This window comes from Myiozetetes cayanensis, unplaced genomic scaffold, assembly GCF_022539395.1.
Source record: "Myiozetetes cayanensis isolate MyiCay16 unplaced genomic scaffold, myiCay2020 scf7, whole genome shotgun sequence".
NCBI lineage: Eukaryota > Metazoa > Chordata > Aves > Passeriformes > Tyrannidae > Myiozetetes > Myiozetetes cayanensis.
In genome coordinates, this window is record NW_026087964.1 from 35217234 (window position 1) to 35237750 (window position 20517).

At 41.2% G+C, this 20517-nt stretch overlaps 2 protein-coding genes across 5 annotated transcripts in view; one reads left to right on the plus strand and one right to left on the minus strand.

Annotated features, from left to right (window-relative positions):
* Positions 1 to 1790: 1790 nt before the first annotated feature.
* LOC126651884 (histone PARylation factor 1) lies at positions 1791 to 10580 on the plus strand. The gene is made up of 8 exons (XM_050338308.1): positions 1791 to 1942; positions 2958 to 3117; positions 5120 to 5306; positions 5784 to 5882; positions 6911 to 7061; positions 7673 to 7760; positions 8349 to 8521; positions 10322 to 10580. The coding sequence occupies exons 1-8, from the start codon at positions 1886 to 1888 to the stop codon at positions 10451 to 10453; spliced, it is 1047 nt and encodes a 348-aa protein (XP_050194265.1). The 5' UTR covers positions 1791 to 1885; the 3' UTR covers positions 10454 to 10580.
* Positions 10581 to 12381: 1801 nt separating this feature from the next.
* Positions 12382 to 20517, minus strand: part of CLCN3 (chloride voltage-gated channel 3) — a 74165-nt gene continuing 66029 nt past the window's right edge. For 2 of the 4 annotated variants that reach the window (XM_050338293.1, XM_050338294.1), the window contains 3 exons: positions 19449 to 19665; positions 17093 to 17168; positions 12382 to 15429 (listed from right to left, as the gene is read on the minus strand). In XM_050338293.1, the coding sequence (XP_050194250.1) occupies positions 15271 to 15429; positions 17093 to 17168; positions 19449 to 19665 (452 nt within the window). In that variant the 3' untranslated portion in view covers positions 12382 to 15270. The remainder of the gene's footprint in view (positions 15430 to 17092; positions 17169 to 19448; positions 19666 to 20517) is intronic. The other 2 variants (XM_050338295.1, XM_050338297.1) reach the window with 1 other exon arrangement.

A 20517-nucleotide genomic window follows, 5' to 3' on the forward strand; every position in this document is an offset into this window, starting at 1 on the left:
TTGTTTAAGGGGTTGTATAGTGGCACCCCACAATCCATTTCCACACTTCAGAGTAGAACTGATGAGGGTAGACTTAACTGAAGAGTAACTGAAAGGATTTATCAAACCTAAAGTGTGTACTTAAGCTCAAAACTGCTGTTCTGAAAAGACCTGACCAGCTGCCACCTGGGACTAGATACACCTAAACTCAAAAATAGGTTACCCTGAAATAGTAATGGGCAACAGAAGTAAGCATTTATTAGCTTTAATACCAAAATGGGACATAGAGGGGCCTTTGGTGTCACTGAATCAATTTGTGGCATGAAGCTGGAATTTGGGTAAGCTAAGGTAGGGTACATAACAGATACTTTTGGATAGGGGTGGAGTAGGTAGGCTTTTATTCTAAAGTCACTGAGGACCCTTTTTCACCAAACTACTGAAGAAAATATCATTCCTTTGGGTGCCATTTTGTCCAGCCTCCACTACAGCTAAGGTTTTGTATACTAGAAATTATAGAGTGAGACAAAAATTATAAAGCATTTCCCAAAGAAACCTCAGGCCAGTACTCCTGCCACTTCTCAGAAAGAAAATTAGGTTTGTGGTTTCTCAGTAAGCTTTTGTACTTCACTTCTGGTTAACCTCAGGTGATGAAAGGTAACCCAACCCTTAAATAAGGCTTGGATTTGAAATTTAATATTCCTTCCTTGTGTGTGCAGGATTTTGGTAAGCAAACAATAGGTATGCTGATTTAAACAACAATTTTTCCGTTAGAGAGAGGAGATTTTGGCACTGACTGTTCTGCATCTACATGATAGCAAACCTCACTGTTTTACGTGCAGGTAGGACCACCATCAATCAGGACTGAGTTTCCTGACTTGTCTGTAACTCTTAATAGTGAATGTTGTAGCCTGACTTAACATAATCAAGCTTTAGTGTTAGTCTCATAGCTGTCAGGTGGCTGAAAGGCACTGCAGCCTATTCCTAAACCCAAGCTAACAATCTATACCACAGCAAATACCTACACCTTTAATGGACTGAAAGATAAAAACCCCACTCTATTTATGCCATACATGCATCTTTCTTTCTGGTAGACAGTGTGAGTTCAGCAATTCCTCTAGACTAACTACGTTATGTTTCTTTAAATAAACCCACTGCGATCTCACTTGCTGAAACAAAGAAGTGAAGGTTGATATATAACCAGTTTCCCTCTGCCTCCTTCTGTGTCACTGTTTTCCAGGCCTCTTCCTATGCGAGGCATTTCAGCGATGTGAGCACACGTTGCACAATGTGATTATGTGCTGCTCCCAACTGAGGAACGTGTCCCACTTGTGGCACATTATACGCTGCTGCCTGCACCTTCCACTGGAACAGAAATTATGTGAGAGTGATTTTATATTCCTGGCAGCTGTCAAATGCTACAACAGAGGATTAGAGGATTGGGGCTCTTTTTTTTTTTTTCTTCTTCTCTGTGTATTGAAAACCAGTATTGCTTCCCCCCTCCCCCTCATGCCTTTAGCTCTGAAGGGGAAGATACATTTCGGTTAATCTCTTTTCCCCGTTGTCATTCTAATACCCCACCCTAACTCGCAGTGCAGGAATTAGCGCCTGTGTGTAATTAGGAGCTAATGAAACCCGCCTGTGCGCACAGGCGCCGTGTGTACCGCTGAGGGGAGGCGGCGAAGAGATCACGCCTCGCCCGCCGCGTTCGCCATCCCGGGTTAGCTGCCTTCCTCCTCTTCCCCCTCCTGCCGCGCGGCCGCCGCAGCGCCGGGAGCAGCACATCCCACGGGGCTCGGATCCCGCCTCCCCGTGCCCATCCCGCGGCGGAGCGGGCTGGCTGGGCAGCGGGCGCCGGGGCGCGCAGGCGCGGCGGGCGCGCGGCGCGGGATGCGGTCGGCGCGAGCGCATGGCAGGAGGCGGGAAGCGCAGGCCGCGCGGCGCGGCGGGAGCCGCCGGAGAGCAGGTGGGGCCGGGGGGGAGCGCCGGGACGCGGCCCGGGACACCCCGGGAAGGGCGGCAGGCGAGCCTCGGGCCTGCACCGGCGCGGGTGCCCTGTCGCAGCGTCGGTCCCGGCTCCGCGCTCCCTGTGCTCCGTCGCTGTGCGGAATGCCCCGGGGCCCCCCGTTCTGCGGCGCGGGAGCCGCTCCTCCCCCTGCGCTTCTCCCGGGACGCCGCGTTTGGGGTGCGCCATCCCGGCGGGATGCGCTGCGGACGGGGCACGCGGTGTCGCTGGATACCTGGCGGCGGCCCCGCTTCGGAGAGGAATGCCCTCCGCGTTGGCCTCTCCTAAGAATGGGAAAGAAACCTGGCTGCTTTAAAGAAAATTCTTATGTTTTCAAGTAGGGGGTAGCTGAGGCTACTGCTCTAGTGGAGTGTGTGCTCAGTATGGATCATTTCCTAGTCTGCTCCGGTTCACGTCACATCATTTTTAACAGCAACTTCAGCTTTAAGCTACTTTTAAAATGCTGCTCTGTAAACTGCGCTACTCCTGATGGTGAATAACACAGTAGGTCAGACAGTAGAGACTAGAGGGCTTTTGTTGTGTCATTTAACCAGGCATGACAAAATAGTATCCCTACTTTCAACTCTCTGTAAATGTGTAAATTTACTGGACGCAGGCTGTGGTGGGATTGGAAATGGTCATTTTAAAATAATTTAGAACTTAGATTTAATTTCTGGGGTTGCTTAGTCCTTTGCTTAATTAACTAATAAAGTGCTTCTGTTGGTTATATCGACTCATTAACATAAAAGTAGCAGTTTGCTCCTTCATACATGTTTAGGACATGTCAGAGACTGCACTTCTAATGGATTCTGTCCAAAATTGGTGTTCTAATCTGTATATATGCTGCTTCAACTAACAGATATGCCCTAGTGGTCCTAATCGTTGTTCCTCCATTAATATAAAGCTTTGTAAAATCCTTTGGTGGAGCTGACAGAAAGCGGCTAAACTAACTCTGGGTTTTCTTTTTTATCTACAGACTGACAAAAATGGAGCTGTCAAGAAGAGAAGATCAAATCAGGCAGATATTCCTGATAGTCTTTGTCAAGAAGCAGAAACATGCTATCGGCTTAGGCTGCCTGAGGACTTCTACCAGTTTTGGAAGTTTTGTGAGGAACTAGACCCTGAGAAACCAAGTGGTAAGGTTTTAAATTTTGTTTTTTCTAACTTTCAAAAACAGCCTGAAAGCAGACAAACTGGAGGTGGGTCAGATGCATTCTAATGCAGCTTCAGTTTTTGGTTAAGATGCAAGATATTTATGTGAGTGTAAACAGGAAACCTGGATATAGTCATACGTATTCTTCAAGCTTTCTAAAATATAATTACTTCAGCCGTGCAATACAAAGGGACTAAATGTTGTCTAAATCTGCCTTTCTCGCAGGTACGTTTAAAATGTTTGATATGGAACTCGAGTTTCCTCAGTGTATTGCAGTTTAACCCTAATCAACAACTAAGTACTGTGCAACCACTCACTCACTCCCCCTTGGTAAGAGAGGGGAGAGAATCAGAAAGGTAAAAGTGAGAAAATGTGTGGGTTGAGCTAAAGGCAGTTTAAAAGGGAAAGCAAAGGCCACATGCACAACCAAAATAAAACAAGGAATTCATTCCCATGGCCAGGCAGGTGTTCAGCCAATGCCAAGAAAGCAGGGCTCTGTCACAGATAACAGTTACTTGGGAAGGCAAATACCATCACTCCAAATGACCCTCCTTCTTCCCCTAGTAAGATGCCATATGGTATGGAATATCCCTTTGGTCACTGGGGTCAGCTGTCCTGGCCATGTCTCCTTTCAGCTTCTTGTGCATCCACAGCCGTTTCGCTGGTGGGGTGAGAGGCAGAGAAGGCTTTAACTCAGTGTAAGCACTGATAAATCTGGGTTTCAACCTCCTCAAATTTATTGTATAACAGAATGTGGCATCCCTGTGTGCTCTAGAAGTGAAAAGTTTTTTTCAAGTTATAGAATGATTTGGGCTGGAAGGGACTATTCAAGTTCATCTAGTCTGATCCCCTAAAATAACCAGGGACATCTTCAACTAGCCCAGGTTGCTCAGAGCTGTATCCAACCTGGCCTTGAATGTTTCTAAGCGTGGGACATCCACTACCTTTCTGGGCAACCTGTTCCACTGTTTCATCACACTCATCTTAAGAAATTCTTTCCTTACATATAGTCTGAATCTACCCTTTTTTTTTAGTTTAAAACCATTACCCCTCATTCTGTTGCTACAGGCCCTGCTAAAAAGTCTGTCCCTATCTTCAGTACCTAAAGTATTTAAAGGCTGCAGTCTCCCTGGAGCCTTTTCTTCTCCAGGCTAACAACCCCAACCCTCTCAGTCTGTTTTCACAGGAGAGATGCCCCAGCCCTATGATCATTTTCACAAACCTTCTCTGGACCCCTTCCAACAGGGCCAGGTCTTTTCTGTGCTGGGGATCCCAGAGCTGGATGCAGCACTCCAGATGGGGTCTCATCAAAGCAGAGGACCAGAATCCCCTCCCTTGACCTGCTTGCCATGCTGCTTTTGATGCAGCCCAGAGTACAACTGGCTTTCTGGGCTGCAACTGCATGTTGTCAGCTCGTGTCCAGCCTCTCACCCACCAGCACCCCCAAGTCCTCAGCAGGGCTGCTCTCAATTTGTTCATCCCCCAGCTTGTGTTGATACCAGGACTTGCCCAGACCCAGGTGCAGCACCTTGCACTTGGTCTTGTTAAAATACATGAGATTCCCATGGGCCCACTTCTCAAGCATGTCCGGGTCCCTCTGGATGGCATCCCACGCTTCAGGTGTCAACTGGAGCATTCAGCTTGGCATCGTCAGCAAATTTGTTGAGGGTGCACATGATCCCACTGTCTTGTCTAATTGATAAAGATTAATATTAAACAGTCCTGGTCCCAGTACAAACCCCTGAGGGACACCACTCATCACTGATATTTGTCCAGATGGATGGGATGAACTGTTGACAGCTACTTCTTATAAGAAGTGTAACAACTCAAAATGAAAGCTATCTGGACAAAAGAATATCTCAGCTTTCCTAGTAAACAGTATTTGATGGAATTTGTGGAAGCTTTTTTGATACCTGAGTGACGCAGGAACTGGGTCTAGATACACACCCACCAGAAGGTAAATCAGTTCATGCTTTGCTTTTCAGATGCACTTGTGTCAAGTGTTGGACTTAAACTGGTTGGACCATATGATATTCTTGCTGGAAAACACAAAAAAGCAAAATCAGCAGATGTGAACTTCAACCTTCATTGGAGATTCTTCTATGATCCCCCAGAATTCCAGACTATACTTGTTGGGGATAGCAAAACACAGTATCACATGGGATATTTCAGGTATTTAATTTCCTGTGTGCTCTTGCTGGACTATAATTATGCACAGTTTTTTGTCCTACTTTCTCCATGAGACCTGATTTGAGACCTGTGCACAATCATCAAACAATATCCTACTAGAGAAGAGGAAGATTCTTAACATATGGTTTGATATCTTTTTATTAAAAAAGATCAGAGGTACTGGAGTTGAAGACTAAATTTAAATATTTATTAAACTACCTCCCCCAACCATCCAGAGCACCTTCACTTACAAATCTTTAACTTTTGCCATGATATTTGGAACATGTATTCCCTCTGCATGATGCAGCAGATGCAAGCTCTCTTTAAGGCATGCTGTAAGATCTTAGAGCTTTAGATCTAAGGGCATTTTTTGATAGGTCTGAAGGAGATGGTAGAATAGGGAGGAAGCAAATTAATTTTGCTTTGAAATAAGAGGAATAGACACAGCTTGACTATTTGTGTGTACTTTTTCTTCAATAGGGATGTGCCAGATGAGCTCCCAGTGTGGGTTGGTGCAAATGAAGCTAAGAAGGGCTGTGTGATTTCACAAGTTGGTGATAATGTCTTTGCGGCGGTCAAGTAAGGTTTATACTTACTTTTATTTATAAAAAATAGAATAGAAACTATTACTTGTGAGGTGCAGAATAATGCAGCTAATGTATTCATGTGTTTTTCTCAAGAAATTCTCACTTATTTTCTGCCACTGCTAGCAAGTCTTAAGGTTCTCTCAAAAGCCTTTATAGGTTTTTTGACAGTGTTTTCCTTTCAGAAGTAAAATAGATCATTGTTAATTATCTCGTTCTTTAAATGTGTTGGCAGGAATAGGCTCTACAGGGGGAAAAGTACCCCCTGGATGTGTTAAAATACTTTGTAAGGAAAGGGCAGGCATCTCAAACAGCTGTGAAGGAAATTGGGAGTATGGCAGAAGCATTTGGCTCTTGTTGTTCTTGCCTATGTAAAAATACATTCCTTTTGTGTATAATGAATAAATGTAAGAAGTGCCATTTCTGACCTTGGGGCAGGATAACATTTATATGGATATGTAATTCAGGATGATTCATGAGGCTTTACATGATTCCATGTCAGGAATGTAAACAATAGACCTCATCCCTGCCGGTTAAAAATAGAAAGCTCTCTAAGGACAGACGTGTGTCAGTCAGTGGAAGCAGGCTGAATAATGGCTCCTGCAAAGGAATCCTTGTGCAGTGCAGAGTTAAACGAGGACACTGGTTTTGAAAGCACCATGAGGAAACTCATTAATATGTATTTGTGTGCATGACTTGGATGACAAATGGCATATATGGCACGAAAGCAGCAAACTTGAATACTTAAGATAGAAAGATGAACAGCTACTGAGTTCAAGAGAATCTTCAGCACCTGCTGATTGCATAAACTAGATGCTAATGCAGATACAGATAAGAAATGCCCAAGCACTGTCTGTGCCAAACTTTTGCTCCTTCTTGTTAAACAAGGCTTGCATTTCCAAGTCTCTGTGTAAATAAACTCAGGACTGCTAATCTTCATTATAAGAACTGGAGGTTTGGTGTTTACAAGCCTATAGATTTGTTTGTTTGTTTTCTGTTAAGACATGTTTTTTCTGTTTGCAGATTATTTTTGTCAAAAAAACTTAAGGAAGTGACTGATAAAAAGAAAAATGCTGTTTTGAGAGACATAGATGAAAAGCTAACAAGGACAGCAAAAGATCTGGGTTATTCTCTGGAACAAAAAACCATGAAGATGAAACAGAGAGATAAGAAAGTATGACTTTCCTCATCCACTGGAGAGAACTAAGTTCTGTTAAACTTTTTTCATTTCCTTTCCTGTTTGTTTTTTTTTTTTTTTTCATCGTTCCAATTAGTAAGGATGCTTCATTTAAGAATTTCCAGAGCTAATCGTCTCTAAAACTTTTTAGGAGAGGGAAGATTAATACAAGTGTGTTCCAAATAATAGGACTAAATAAAACCACAAAATTCAATTAAAAATTCAATTAAAAAAAACACCTCACACCAAAAAAAACCAAACTACCACCAAAAAAGCTACAGTAGGGGCAGTAGTCTAAAAAAAAATAAAACAAATGGAGGACATGGAGAAAACTTGTTGAAAGGGAAGATTATAAACAGTTGGCTACACAAGTGACTACAAGGGTTCCTAGATTTCAGAGCTTGACTGAAATTGAGTTTCCAGTTATTTTAAACTTCAGCACTTAAAAGGAACTGCTATATTATTTGAAACTGAGTTGATGTCCTGGAGGCATGACACTATATTAGGTTTGACCACCAACAGTCAGGTGTTAGTGTTTAGTGAGATGAGTGGTTTTATATCACAGTGCTGTCTTATGGTCCTGTGTTCTTTCCTGTCCCTTTATTCAGGTGGTGACCAAAGCATTTCATGGAGCAGGTCTTGTTGTTCCTGTAGACAAAAATGATGTTGGATACAGAGAACTTCCTGAGACAAATGGTAAATATCTTGTTTGCTATATTCTTCTGCTTTATTTAATAACCTTAAGTCACACAGACTCTGCAAAAAATAAACTCCATTCATATTTTCTACATAGAGTGAGTGGTAGGAGTAAAAGGTAGAAGTCTTAACCATCACACTCAAAGTGTTGTCTTTAGATGAACCAAATGGAAATCAATGAACATGTTAAATCTGAAATAATAATTCCTGAAGTAGTAGTTTAGATGATTTTTTTCTTTTGTATTGGCACAGCCATGCAAGAAGTAGATCCAAAAAAATGATCTATATTCAGGGACTCTTGCCTTTGTTTCTTATCCATCCTCTTCTTCCACTGTTGTTTTAAGCAGAATCAGTTCCTTGATGCATGTTCACCACACAAATAGATGCTTGTCTCCCTCTATGGGGGAACTGAGAGGGATGGGCAGGGGCCAAGAATGAGCAGCCAAGGAAAGGGATAAGCTTTTTCACCAGCAGTTCAGGGTATGCCCACTTAGTTGACACACAGGTATGGTTTTGCCGTAGACTATTCTATGCAGTATTAAATTTATTTCTTTAAACATCTGGGTATTTGACTTTGTTTTTTTGCAGCTAATCTTAAAAAAATTTGCAAGGCTATTGTTGATGCTCCTACTGATGATGAGAGAGTGAAGGCTTTTGCACCCATTCAAGAAATGCTGACCTTTGTTCAGTTTGCTAATGATGAATGTGACTATGGAATGGGGTATGAACTGGGCATGGACCTCTTTTGCTATGGATCACATGTGAGTACTACAACAATCATACTTCACAAAGTTATGCATTATTTTATACATGGACCAGGAATTGTTCTGTGGTGTAGAATAATTATCCCTAGAAATCACAGAAGTCTGCAAGAATATTCTTACTTCATGAAGACTGTTAGAAAGTCACACTTAGGACGTTATTCTGTCTTGAATTTAAAATTGTGCATAGGAAAGCCCAATCCTGCAATCCAGAAGTAGAGTGCAGAATGTCTGATCTAAATACACTGAAGAGTTGGAGCCCCCTGTCCCCAACTGCTTGTATAGACACAAGCACCCAAATTCAGCTGGATCAAGAAAGGGACTGTAATAACCCCAGCTGGAAAAATGTGAATCCAGGTCAGCTGTCTGGCTGCACTGCCTCTGGCTGTGTAGGGCACCTCCCACCTGGGGTCTCTTCCCTGTTTCTGTGTTAAAAATCAGTATCATCAATAAGTAGATTGACTTAATAGCACTTAATTATAGATAAAGATTCTGCTTAGTGCTTTTTGTTCTGTGTTAGTTTCTTTTAGTTCTGTATTAAAACATTCACCCTGTTGATGAAAAGGGTCATGTCTATAATCAGTCTATGGCTAGAAAATAACACAAAAAGTTAAACATCAACCTAGTACGAACGGATCCATACAAAATAGCTGCTTCTAGCAAAACCAGTATTGGTGCTCCAGAGTATCATGTGAAAAATTTTTATCTTTCAATGCTAAATGTAGGCCCAGAAGAGCTGTGCTGAACTTTAGTTAAAATGTTTAGTCATCAAAATGAAGGAAAATTTGCTGCTCTTTCCATGCACTTTTACATTACTAATATATTTCTTAGATTTCCTGCTCTGGTCTCCTAAGTTCTGTACAGCATCTGAAAATGTGTAGTATTTTCCTCTGATACCCTGCTCATTTAGGACCCTTTGTTCAGTGACTAGACTGCTTCAGCTGCTTAAATCTTGTCTGCAACTGGAAGGGCGGTGAAGGAAACAGTTCCTCCCAGCTGGCTGAGTAGGTGAAGGCAAACACCTGGCTTTCACGCTTTGTGCTTCCTGATACACGAGACTAAAACCTGACAGAGTCCTGCAACAACAAATTACGTGTTTATAGCAGTATCATGTCTTCTGTCTATCTTAGGCAGCAGTTTGAAACAGCTGTAACTTTGCAGCTGTTTTCTAAAAATAGAAACCTTCATTTTTCTTGTTTAGTAAACAGAAAGGAAAAAATAGCAGCTTCACACAAGTTACTCTGTGGTTTGGTCCCTGCCTGCTTTGGAGCTCCTACTTGGAGCTGCTTTCCAGTTCTGACTGGAGCTTGCCTGTCCCCTTGCTTAGAGAGCCAGAGAAACACTGACACTTTATCTGTCGCCCAAGATAGGGAACGGGACTTAAATCTTGTCCCCTTCATGTAAGAGCTGTAATCTGCTTACATGTGCAGTAATCATTGCAAATGCTAAATACAGTCTGACATTTTTACATTTGAAGCACTTAAATGGTTGCTACAGGTACCATTGTCATCCCCTCGAGCTGTGGAGCGTGACAAGGCTTGGGCCTGTGACAGGACACAGGACTTCAGCCACAGGCTGGAGCTCTTCATGCTGTAATGGCGCCGTCATTTCCCGCACAGCTAAAAATAGTTTTCCAGCTCAGGTAGCCCCGCCTGACGGCGCTGTGGCTGTGACAGGTGTAGCATGAGGTGCGGGTGAAGGGAGTGGTGTGAACTGGGCAGAGCCAGGAGCTGGCGCTGCCGCGGCATAAACAAAGCCGCTGATGCCCAGGGCTGCTCTCGTTTTCCCTGTCTCCTGCAGTACTTCCACAAGACGGTGGGCCAGCTGCTGCCCCTGGCTTACACGCTGCTGAAGAGGAACCTCTTCGCCGAGATTATCGAGGCGCACCTGGGCAGCCGGCGGGAGGAGGGCCTGGACCAGCTGGAGCCCTGAGCCGGGCACGGGGGCTACGGCGGGGCGGGCGGCCTTGGCTTATCTGTCTGTCTGTGTGTGTGTGTGTTTGCGGGGCTTTTTGTACTCGGTGGCGGTGTCTTGGGGGTCAGTAAAGCTTTTCTAAGGAACGCGCTGTTTCCCGGTGCTGCCTGCGTGCTGCGGGCCCGGCGGGGCGGGGGTGAGGCGCCGGCGGGCGGGGCTGCTGCGGGCGGAGGGGCGGGCGGGGCTGCGGCCCGGACACATCCGGGGCTGGGCTGAGGGAGAGTGGCGAGGGCGGGCGGCTGCCTCGCACCGCCTGGAGCGCCTGCAGGCTCGGCCTGCTGACTGAGGCAGCCAGCTCGGTCCGCGCACACCTGCGGGGCTTCACGGCCCTGCTGCGGGTGAGTGTTGGTGCCGCCGCCTCAGCCGCAGGTGCGGCGTTCCCTCAGCGCAGCGCTCCCGGCTGTGGCACGGCACTAACGCAGGGCCTGGGGCTGGCTCGGCTTGGAGGAATCAAAGGTACGAGGGAAATTCGGAATTCCACTGCAAGTGCTACCTTGCTAATCAGAAGCCGTCCCCTGATTTCAGCACTAACCTGGACATTTAAAAAATGGAAAAGTGATTTTGTACAAAACAGAAATGACATGTTTTCAAGTTCGTTGGCCCACAGCTCTATGAGTTTTATTCTTGGGCAACTGATTGAAATAACAGTCCAGAAACAATGTAAAATAACATTTGCTCTTACTCAACAGACTTGCCACCATGCAGTGACTTCCATTGTAGCAATTCACATAATTACTAATGACAGTAAGTAATACTAATTACTACTGACAAAGATTACAGGCCAGGAGCAACATGCTCAAATTTACGTAGTTTCTACTTTTTTAGCCACAGATTGTACCTCCAATTCACAATATAGGTTAGAGTGCTGCAGAAGAGTATCTTCAGTTTTAAATGAATGAGGTAAATCTACTTTTGTAAATTTGACTTCACCTCTTTCATTCAGCATGTTCCATTTATTCAAGCACAAGCAGACTGAGTGACTCAGGGGCCTGGAATTTTGTTTTATACATAAAAGAGGTACTTTCTTGAATATTCAGTCTTATTTTACTTTTTATGTTCTAAACAGAATACACCTTCATATTAATGCCCTGTAAATTATACACATAAAAAAAAAAGAATCATGGAATGGTTTGGGTTGGAAGGGACCTTAAAAATTCACTTTAGCACTGTTATTTAAATATCAGCTTAGATCTGTAACAGTGGGGACTTTAGACTGGAAATCCATACTCATCTATTATTCAGGTGGTGGAGAATGAAATTTGTTACACCAACTGAAAAATTACTGAAGTGTTGCTCATCATTAAATGGGGAACAGACTTTATCAGGGCCTGCTGCACTAGGACAAGAAAAAAGTTTTCCCTATGAATGGTGAAACACTGGAACAGGTTGGCCAGAGGCGTGGTAGATGCCTGAGCCCTGGAAGTGTTTGAGGTCAGACTGAATGGGACTTGGAGCAATGTGGTCTAGTGAAAGGTGTCCCTGCCCACTGCAGGGGTGTTGGAAGGGGATGATCTTGAAGGTCCCTTCCAACCCAGGCCATTCTGTGAATATACATCATCAACAGCTGGCTTTTAGACAACAAAAGCATCATCCACTTTTAACAATTTTAAAACAGAAAAGCCAACTATTCAATAATTAAAACAAAAATTTAAATGTTTGTTTTGGAAAAAACCCCTACCTAATAGTGACCTGTGGGATTGGGTTGATTTGGCTACTGATTTGTAGCCAAATACTAGGCAATGCAAAGACTGCACCTCCTAAAATTCATTCTTTATCTGCTTACTAGTTTTATATATAAGATTCCTAGCTGTTACTTTTCTTTCTGGGGAAAATGCAAAACCAACATAAATATTGTGAAAACAATGAAAAAGCATGACAGAACAATAAATGGTCATACAGAAGTTTTTAATGTTTGATTAAATCATCACAGTAATGAGAATTTTTACTGTAATGATATGCAGCTCTACCACACTATTATAAATAAAAACATTAAGATCAATATTAAATACAGCTCTAGGCAACATCACAGATTAACAAAGAATGCATTCTTCATGAACCAGTATCTGAATGGTTGAAAAAATAAAAAATGCTGACACTTTCCCCCTCCCATCCACCACATTTTTTTTTTCCCAATTAGTAACTTGAGTAAGGCGCTGCAAGTTTTACATTAGGACATTTCTGTTGCACAGCACAGGCACACATACTTCCTTATCAGAACCTCTACTGTATGTTTACCAGAAGACATATGTCAACAGGGAAAGCTTAGCAGGTTAAGAAGAATAAACAGAGATGCACAATTTATATGCAGCGCTCGGGATCCACACAAATTATAAAACACAGCAGGGGTGTGACTGTATTTTAATTCAGAAAGTACAGTCTGCAGAATTAGGTGCAAGTTAATACAGCACACACAGCAGTGTTTTAGGAGAGCATCAGACATGGCAAAAATTTCAAACTGATTTAAAGCAATTTTTGTATGTGTAGTGTGTTTATATTCTTCCACTGTAGGAAAAAAAACCAGACAACTTCCAGAGCTGTCTTCTGTAAATAGGCCAAATCCTGCTCTTTGAGAATTTTCTTCTTCAGGCTTACACAATGTAACAGCAAATTTTTAACCACCAGCACTGACTCCACATGAAAGTCTGCAGGTGGTTGCTGCAACACTGCTGTTTTAACACAGCCTGATTCCCTGTTGCAGTTCCAAACCTGTTTTTAATTCAGGCCTGATCACTGTGAGCGCACTGGCACATTTCACTTTCTACTGCTTCCAGTTGCTGCAAGAGATGAGATGATGAAATGTCGATGGCAGCTTTTTACTAAGAAAAATAGGTTAAAATTCAGCAGCGCACTTACTTAAGTACAGACATTATTCTGCAGCTTGCCAAAAGTACCGGAATTTTGGTTAAGTGTGTTAAGATAAAATCATACTGAGTACTTGCTGAATAAAGATGTTTGAGGTAACTGTGATGAATGCCATACTTATTATTTTAGTTTTAGTGCCTATATTTTTGCAATTTTTGCAGTCTTGTGAGCATAATTGGTAAAAGAAGGAAATTTTATCCAACCCCATATAATAAAACATGATTTTTGTCAGCCAGATTTCTTAATTTTTTTCCTCCCTAGGAAATATAGTATATTGCTTTTTTTCCTCTGTGTACGTTTGTGGTGGTGGTGGTGGTGGCTTGATAAAATGAATATGAAACAAAATAATCTACTGTAAAGAAGTTAGGGAACTGTCAGTTCACCTACTAGTGTGTGTGTTGCTGCTGAATTTTAAACTCCTGCCAAAGTTTCAAGTACTGCATTCAATTTTCCCCGCCTGCTCAAGTGTGGCTATATATAATTTACACCTCTATGTACTTGGGAGAAAAAAAAAGGAGCCAAAAGCAATTATATAGTTGCTTTCTCCTATTAATTTTTAAACCCTGCAGGTTGTTTTTAAATAAAATTTTAATATTACTGTTCCAGTTATCTGCTAGTAAAGGAAAAAGGAAATCCAAGGTAACGGCAGTGAGAGTTATATTTGAAAATGATCTTGTATGTTATGTTGGATCATAAAGAAGCCATTTTGTTGAAACCCTTCATCTAGTTGTAAACATTTGCTAATCCTCCATTACTTGCAGAGGATTATGAATTATTCTATAAAATCACATTAAAAAGGTAATTAGTTATGTGAGATATTAACTGATTCATATTTAATATATTTTTTTAATCCATACAAATATAAATAAAGAATGGTAAAACTTCAAGAAAAATAATATACATTTAGTGCAAGTTATGACTTACATTTCTTCCTACCATGTCAGCAGTGGAACGTCTTTTGTGGAGAAGAAAAAAATAAAAATGACCGTTCTCAAATTTTACGGGGGGGGGAGGGAAAGATCTCCAGTGTTGTAGCATGCAATTTTTACCAGATACACGTATACAGAATTGTTCCAGCTCTTAAACTAGTAGTATAGCAGTATTTTTCCTTATACTGCACAACATTGGTATATATCATAGTGTTTTCAATAATACAAAAATTGCATAAGACCAGGTCACATTATTGATACTTTCTGCAGCAAAACCAGTATTTTTCTTTGAAATGCTAGTTTCATCTGGTTTTAGTTTTCTCATGTCATGACAGCACATGGGTTAAAAGAAGTCTCACATGGTTCTTGCAAGTTATTACCTGTTCAATCTGGTTTTGTTGCAGTGGATCTGCACTGCCCCAAACATTTCATGATGTACAAACTCACACGTTTAATGGCACAAGAAAAACCTCCCTTCTTGTGATCAAACCTCGGTAACTCACAGTACATCTCAATATGAGAAACAACTGCTTCAAAAGGGCACACCAATTTTAAAGAGGCTTTGTTACGGCTCAGGAGAGAGAGAAATAAAGCTCTTCTGGAATGTAGAAAGGTGACGTGTAATAGTTAATACGTTTCATGAGTTAACACAACAGTTTTCAATGGTAAAAAGGGCAAGACCTTTCAGTCTCCACAAGATGGCTCAATTCAGAACAATCCCTCCAGAAACAGGGATTAATAACACATCTCTTCAATGCTGAAGTACCAGGCTGGGGCTGGAGAATGGCACGGCTCACCCACTGCACTATCATGGCAGACCTGATGCCTCGGGACGCATCCAGTGCAGGACAGCAGCTCTCCCTTCCCACACTCCCATCAGCCTTCCTCCTCGCCACATACTCCCCCAGACCGACTCCTGATTGCCAGCAGCATGGTCACACAAAATCCCAGCTCTCGTCTCTGATTTTAGAAGTACTCCCCAGACTAAAGTGTTGTGCTATTCAACAAATGAACCTCCTCTTCTGTTTCCTCTCTCTCCTCAGCTATGGGCTTCAGTTGAACATTATGGAGGCGGGGTCTTGGTTTGCCGTCTGGGCCATATGACGGAGGATATCTTTTTTTGTTATAATGCCAAGGAGGCGCCTGAAAAGGATAAATGGAAGACTGATATTAATCCAGGCAGGGAAATAATAAAGCAGAACAAATCTGTAGCCAAGTCCTTTTTGTTGACAGGAATAGAGCAAAAGTAAACAGCCTGATTTACTTATTTGAACAAAAACATTTTATTTATCAGAATGTTGAGGAACCACCAGTTTGATAAAACACAGCAATGCTGAGACACTGTATCAGATGGTCTCTGACAGCTGTAGTCCATTTTAATGAAATACAAGTAATACAAGTAAAGCCCATCACAATTTTTATATAACTTTTCGTTTCTACAAAATTCAAATTTTGATTAGTGTATGCCAACAAAAAAGTAACAAAGAGGGACAAAGAAAAGAGAAGTATGAAAAAGAAGTGATATTGATCCCATTTAATAAGGGAGATATGTTCCAACCTAGCCATCAAAGTGATGTACCGCTTGATGGCCCAAAATCCTAACAGCAAATCAAACTCCCCTTCCCTCCATTTTAAAACCTTCAGGATCCTTCCAGTCTGATGCACTGGCTCAGGCTGAATGTATTCATAGGAGCACACTGTATCAGCCGTGAAACTTTTGTAAAATAAACAACAGTTAAACAGTTTTTAGAATTCATGGCTTTAGAAAATAAACTGTGAACACTAAAAGAAAATCTTCATTTTCCAATTTATATACAGTGGTCTTATGAGAGGGTCTTTCAAACTTATAACTGCGAAACATCAAATAGAGTGAGACTGTCCAAAAGGATAATATCACAAGAGAAGCAAAGAGCAGAATGAATGAGCTGCTGCCCTTGTTATTTTGGTTAGTACATTTCAATTTGTCTTATTAAAGGATGCATGAAATACTTGTGAAGTATTAGCATAAAATGAGAACATAATTAGCATGTTTTGCACATAAGCAGCTAAATGTGGTGGATATGTTTAGTAGAGATGTAACTAGCAACCCATGTCCAAATTAAGACAAAGTTTACCACCTATCTAAGGTTAGTTCACAACATCATGGTTAAAACCATATCTAGATTCTGAAGTCAACAGTTAACATAGCACCATGCCACTTAGTGGCTTTGGATATCACTGAACATTTTAGAAACTGACTGCTGTTAGGTATCAGCAGCAGAACCACAGGACTTTACGTAAAAGCACAGGACTTTACTAAAAATGAGTATTTTTAAAAAATCATGTTGATAAAGGGGGATTACAGGGAAGATCTAATGCTGTGGTTAAAACATGCTTGTCTTTGCTTCTCAGAAGATGTGATACTTTGCTATTTAACAGCTATTTAAAGCTGTCCTGATTAGAAAAAGAAATTGGCATATATGGAAGTCTTAATTTGCATTAGGTGGGGGAAAAGTATTCCTAGGTATGTGCTTTCCCACCTGGGGAAATCAGATCAACCACATGGATCTACGTGATCTCAACAACACAAGTATCAGAAAGTCTACTGTTTACTTTCCTTTAATGTTGTGACTAACAGTACGTCCACATTAACAGCTTCATTTCTACAAAAGGATTTTGCACATATTGTTTTATGGTTGAATACAAATTTTGAGCATAGGATGATTTCATTGTTCAGCCGATGTCATAAAAGCCCTGAACAGTTCACAAGTTTCATGCTTCCTGACTTCTAATGTGTCTAATTATGAGATCTGATATATCTAATCACCAAGGGTTCGACGTGCTGCTTTAGTTGCTCGAGATGCTCTAATATGTTCTTCTTTGTGATGATCCCCAAGACAATCCTGAAACAGATCACGTTATGCTAATAACTGTGTGAAATCAAATTAAAAAAAGTTCTAATCATAATGGATAAGGATTAGAATAGAGCAAAACTAAAAAAAAAAAACCACAAAAAAACCACAAACAAACAAAAAAACCTAAAAAAACCCACCAAAGCCAAAATTAAAACAAAAGAAAAATGAATGGTTGCAGGAAAGCTAATGAGATGTAATTAACTGAAAACTTATTTGAAAGACAGTACCCTTTCCCAGATTTTGCTTTTTTTCTTTTTCTCCCAAAATGCTGAACACAATTGGCTCTTCAGTGACCCCAGAGCAATATGTTTCTCGTATCAAGTACACGTCAGGGAAGCATACTTTATCCCTTCTCCCCAGATTCATTTATTTTTGAGTTTTAAAGGCACTGAAACTAAAATCTACTTTGTATTTCCTTTGTTCAGTAGCTATTTCTCCTCACACATAAAGATAAGTATTCACACTTTAACAAGCCACAGTAGATGAACAAAGTAGTAACTGCGTAAAGTCACAGCACTTTAGGTTCCAAGCTGCTCTGGAGAGCTGGGTTATTTGTTGTCCCTAGAAACAGCCAAATTTCAGCAAATTTTTCATTCATGACAGTATAAATCACAAGCAACTCCCTGGAATGGATATTCTGGTACAAATTAGGAAGTCTTTTTCTGTCATCAGCACCAATTTCTGCACAATCTGATCTGGACTGGAACCAGTATGTTGATGTGTGTCTTTATGTGGTTATACTCTGTTTGCAGGAAACTTGCCAAAATACGAAGTACTCCTTGATGTCTGTAAGGCTATACAAACCCACAGCTAAATATCACCAGTACTAGTGTTTATGATCTGCTCTTGTTGTAATGTTAAAATTTATAGTAGAGTTTGACATAGCTTTTCATGATGAAACTTTCTTTGGAGGCGATTTTAACATGAATGTCAATGTTTCAGCATTCAACCACAACTGAAACTGAGAAAAAAAAATATCACAGTAAATATTCTTAAGTGAAGTTCTATTCATTCAAATTTCCAGCTCCAATACAAAAATAATTGCATGCCTGCACTAACTTCTATGTGCCAGATGATGATATCCTTTCCCTACCACAGAAAGGCTTTTGAAGTCATTTATGCTTCTGGAAACATTACTTGCCATTCCATACAGAGATGCATCAAAGAAAAAAAAAATGCAGGAGAACATTTAAAATAAATTTATTTTAAATTCTGAAATTTATTTAACATCTGAAAAAAAACCACTTGGAAACCAATGCAATATTTAAATATTTGCCATTTATACCAGCAGTCCTTTGGCCCACAGCAAAACAAAAATTCCCACCCATTTTTCTGATTTCTTGTCCTATGGACATTGATCCTAAACGTGTGGATGAGCAGACAATGTCTCACTCCCCACGTGCCTTAAAAGACATGCTAAAGGGAAAGCAGGATATTATGGTAGGAGCATGTTGCATGTCAAGTGTTTAATGAAAGAGATACAGGAAAGCAGAATGGCAAAGGAATAGCTTCACAGGAAAAGATCATGTAAAAAAACAAGGAGTAATTTAGATAAGAGGCAATTATAATGAACATTTATGTTTCCATGCCTGGGGCTGATTTATTTAAGGGTAATCACAGGACTACTCCCTATAGTCTCATTTACAAACATTCTAAATCTAAAAATTACTTTCATGAACTATTTTGAACTGTAGAAACAAAAGTTTCTGGATTGAAGTTCCAGAACTAGCAGCAGTTATTTAATTGTTAGTATTCCAAAAACAAAAGTTTGGTGGTAATTGCCATCACTAAACTCCAGAAGATGAGATACTGACTGGAACATTTTCTTCCTTTTCCTCCCTCTTTCTGAACCCAGATATCTGTACACGTTCAATAGCTGCTGGTGCATGGCATGTTGCCAGAACGTAGATAAGAACGGGGAAATACAGGCCTTAGACTAAATTTCTGCAAGACAAGTTTTGTCTCCTCCTCCACAAGCAAGATGAATACACCAAACTTGCTGAATGGCAGCTAATTTTTAACAGAATATCATAAAATTACTAAAATCATCTGCCTGCTTACTTGGAATACAAGGGAGGAGTAAGAATTTTAGAGACATGCTACAGCACAGCACCTTCTTAATGAACAGTTGGGGTCCTCAGTTGCAATACCAAACTTATGGGTTCAAATATCATGACTGTGGCGTATATTCCGGTTCGAATACTCTGATCCTGGAAGTGAAAATTACTGTATTAACAAAATGAACAGCACTGCTGCCACTTTACTCACCCGTTGTGTGTTACAAGGCACTGCCTCAGACCCAGCTTCCGGAAAATATCCACCACTATTTCCATTGGGGTGTGGTCTGTCACGGTGAAAGGACTCATATCAAGTATGCTTCTGAGCTTCAAAGGTCGAGGGCTTTCTGCTGGAAGCGATGGGGTATGCTGGGCAAAACAGACCCTGGAACTGCCAACAATCCCTTCCTGCTTCTTTCTGGCACTTTCTTTAAGAAAAAGAAGGAAGGGGGAAAAACAGCAGAGGAGGAAGAATTTACATTTTTGGAGTAAGGTAAGTTAGTGCAGACAGATTAATCAACAATACCAGACTGATGTTAGTGATGCTGATATTCTGATCTATGCTATTTCAATGTGTTTCCATAGCCACTGCTTTATCCCCAAGAAGTCTTTGTGCAGAAATCACAGAAGCTATCTACTTATTTAGCTTTAGTCATTCTTTGACTACTTTTCTCATTCCAATAAGTAACTGTTATTTACTATAAAGAGGTGAAAAGGCATAAAAAAATACCATGCAGGAAGCGCACGGACAGCTGCTGAAGAAACTGTCAACAATCTCAACTGACAGCTCCCCTGTCATGATTCCAAGCGCTGTAATTATTATTGCTTTGAAACCAAAGAATTTCTGACCACTCTGAAAATGTTGCCTTCTTGTTTACAATGAATTTATTTTGCTTTTTTGTGAACTGAATCCTCTTCCTTTTCACGTGTTCATCACATTGGTTACATTCCCTCCCACACCCCGGAGTATTTCACACAATCATAAAATCATAGAATATCCTGAATTGGAAGGGACCCACAAGGACCTTAAAAGTCCAACTCCTGGTCCTGCACAGGACCATGCCAAGGAGTTGACCATGTGTCTGAGTGCTTTGTCTAAATACTTCTTGAGCTCTGTCAGACTTGGTGCTGTGACCACTTCCCTAGGAAGCCTGTCTCTGTAACCACCCTGTAATCACCCTCTGGGTGAAGAACCTTTTTCTAATATCCAACCTAAACCTCCCTTGATACAACTTCAGGCCATTCCATTGGGTCCATTCACTGGTCAACAGTGAAAAGAA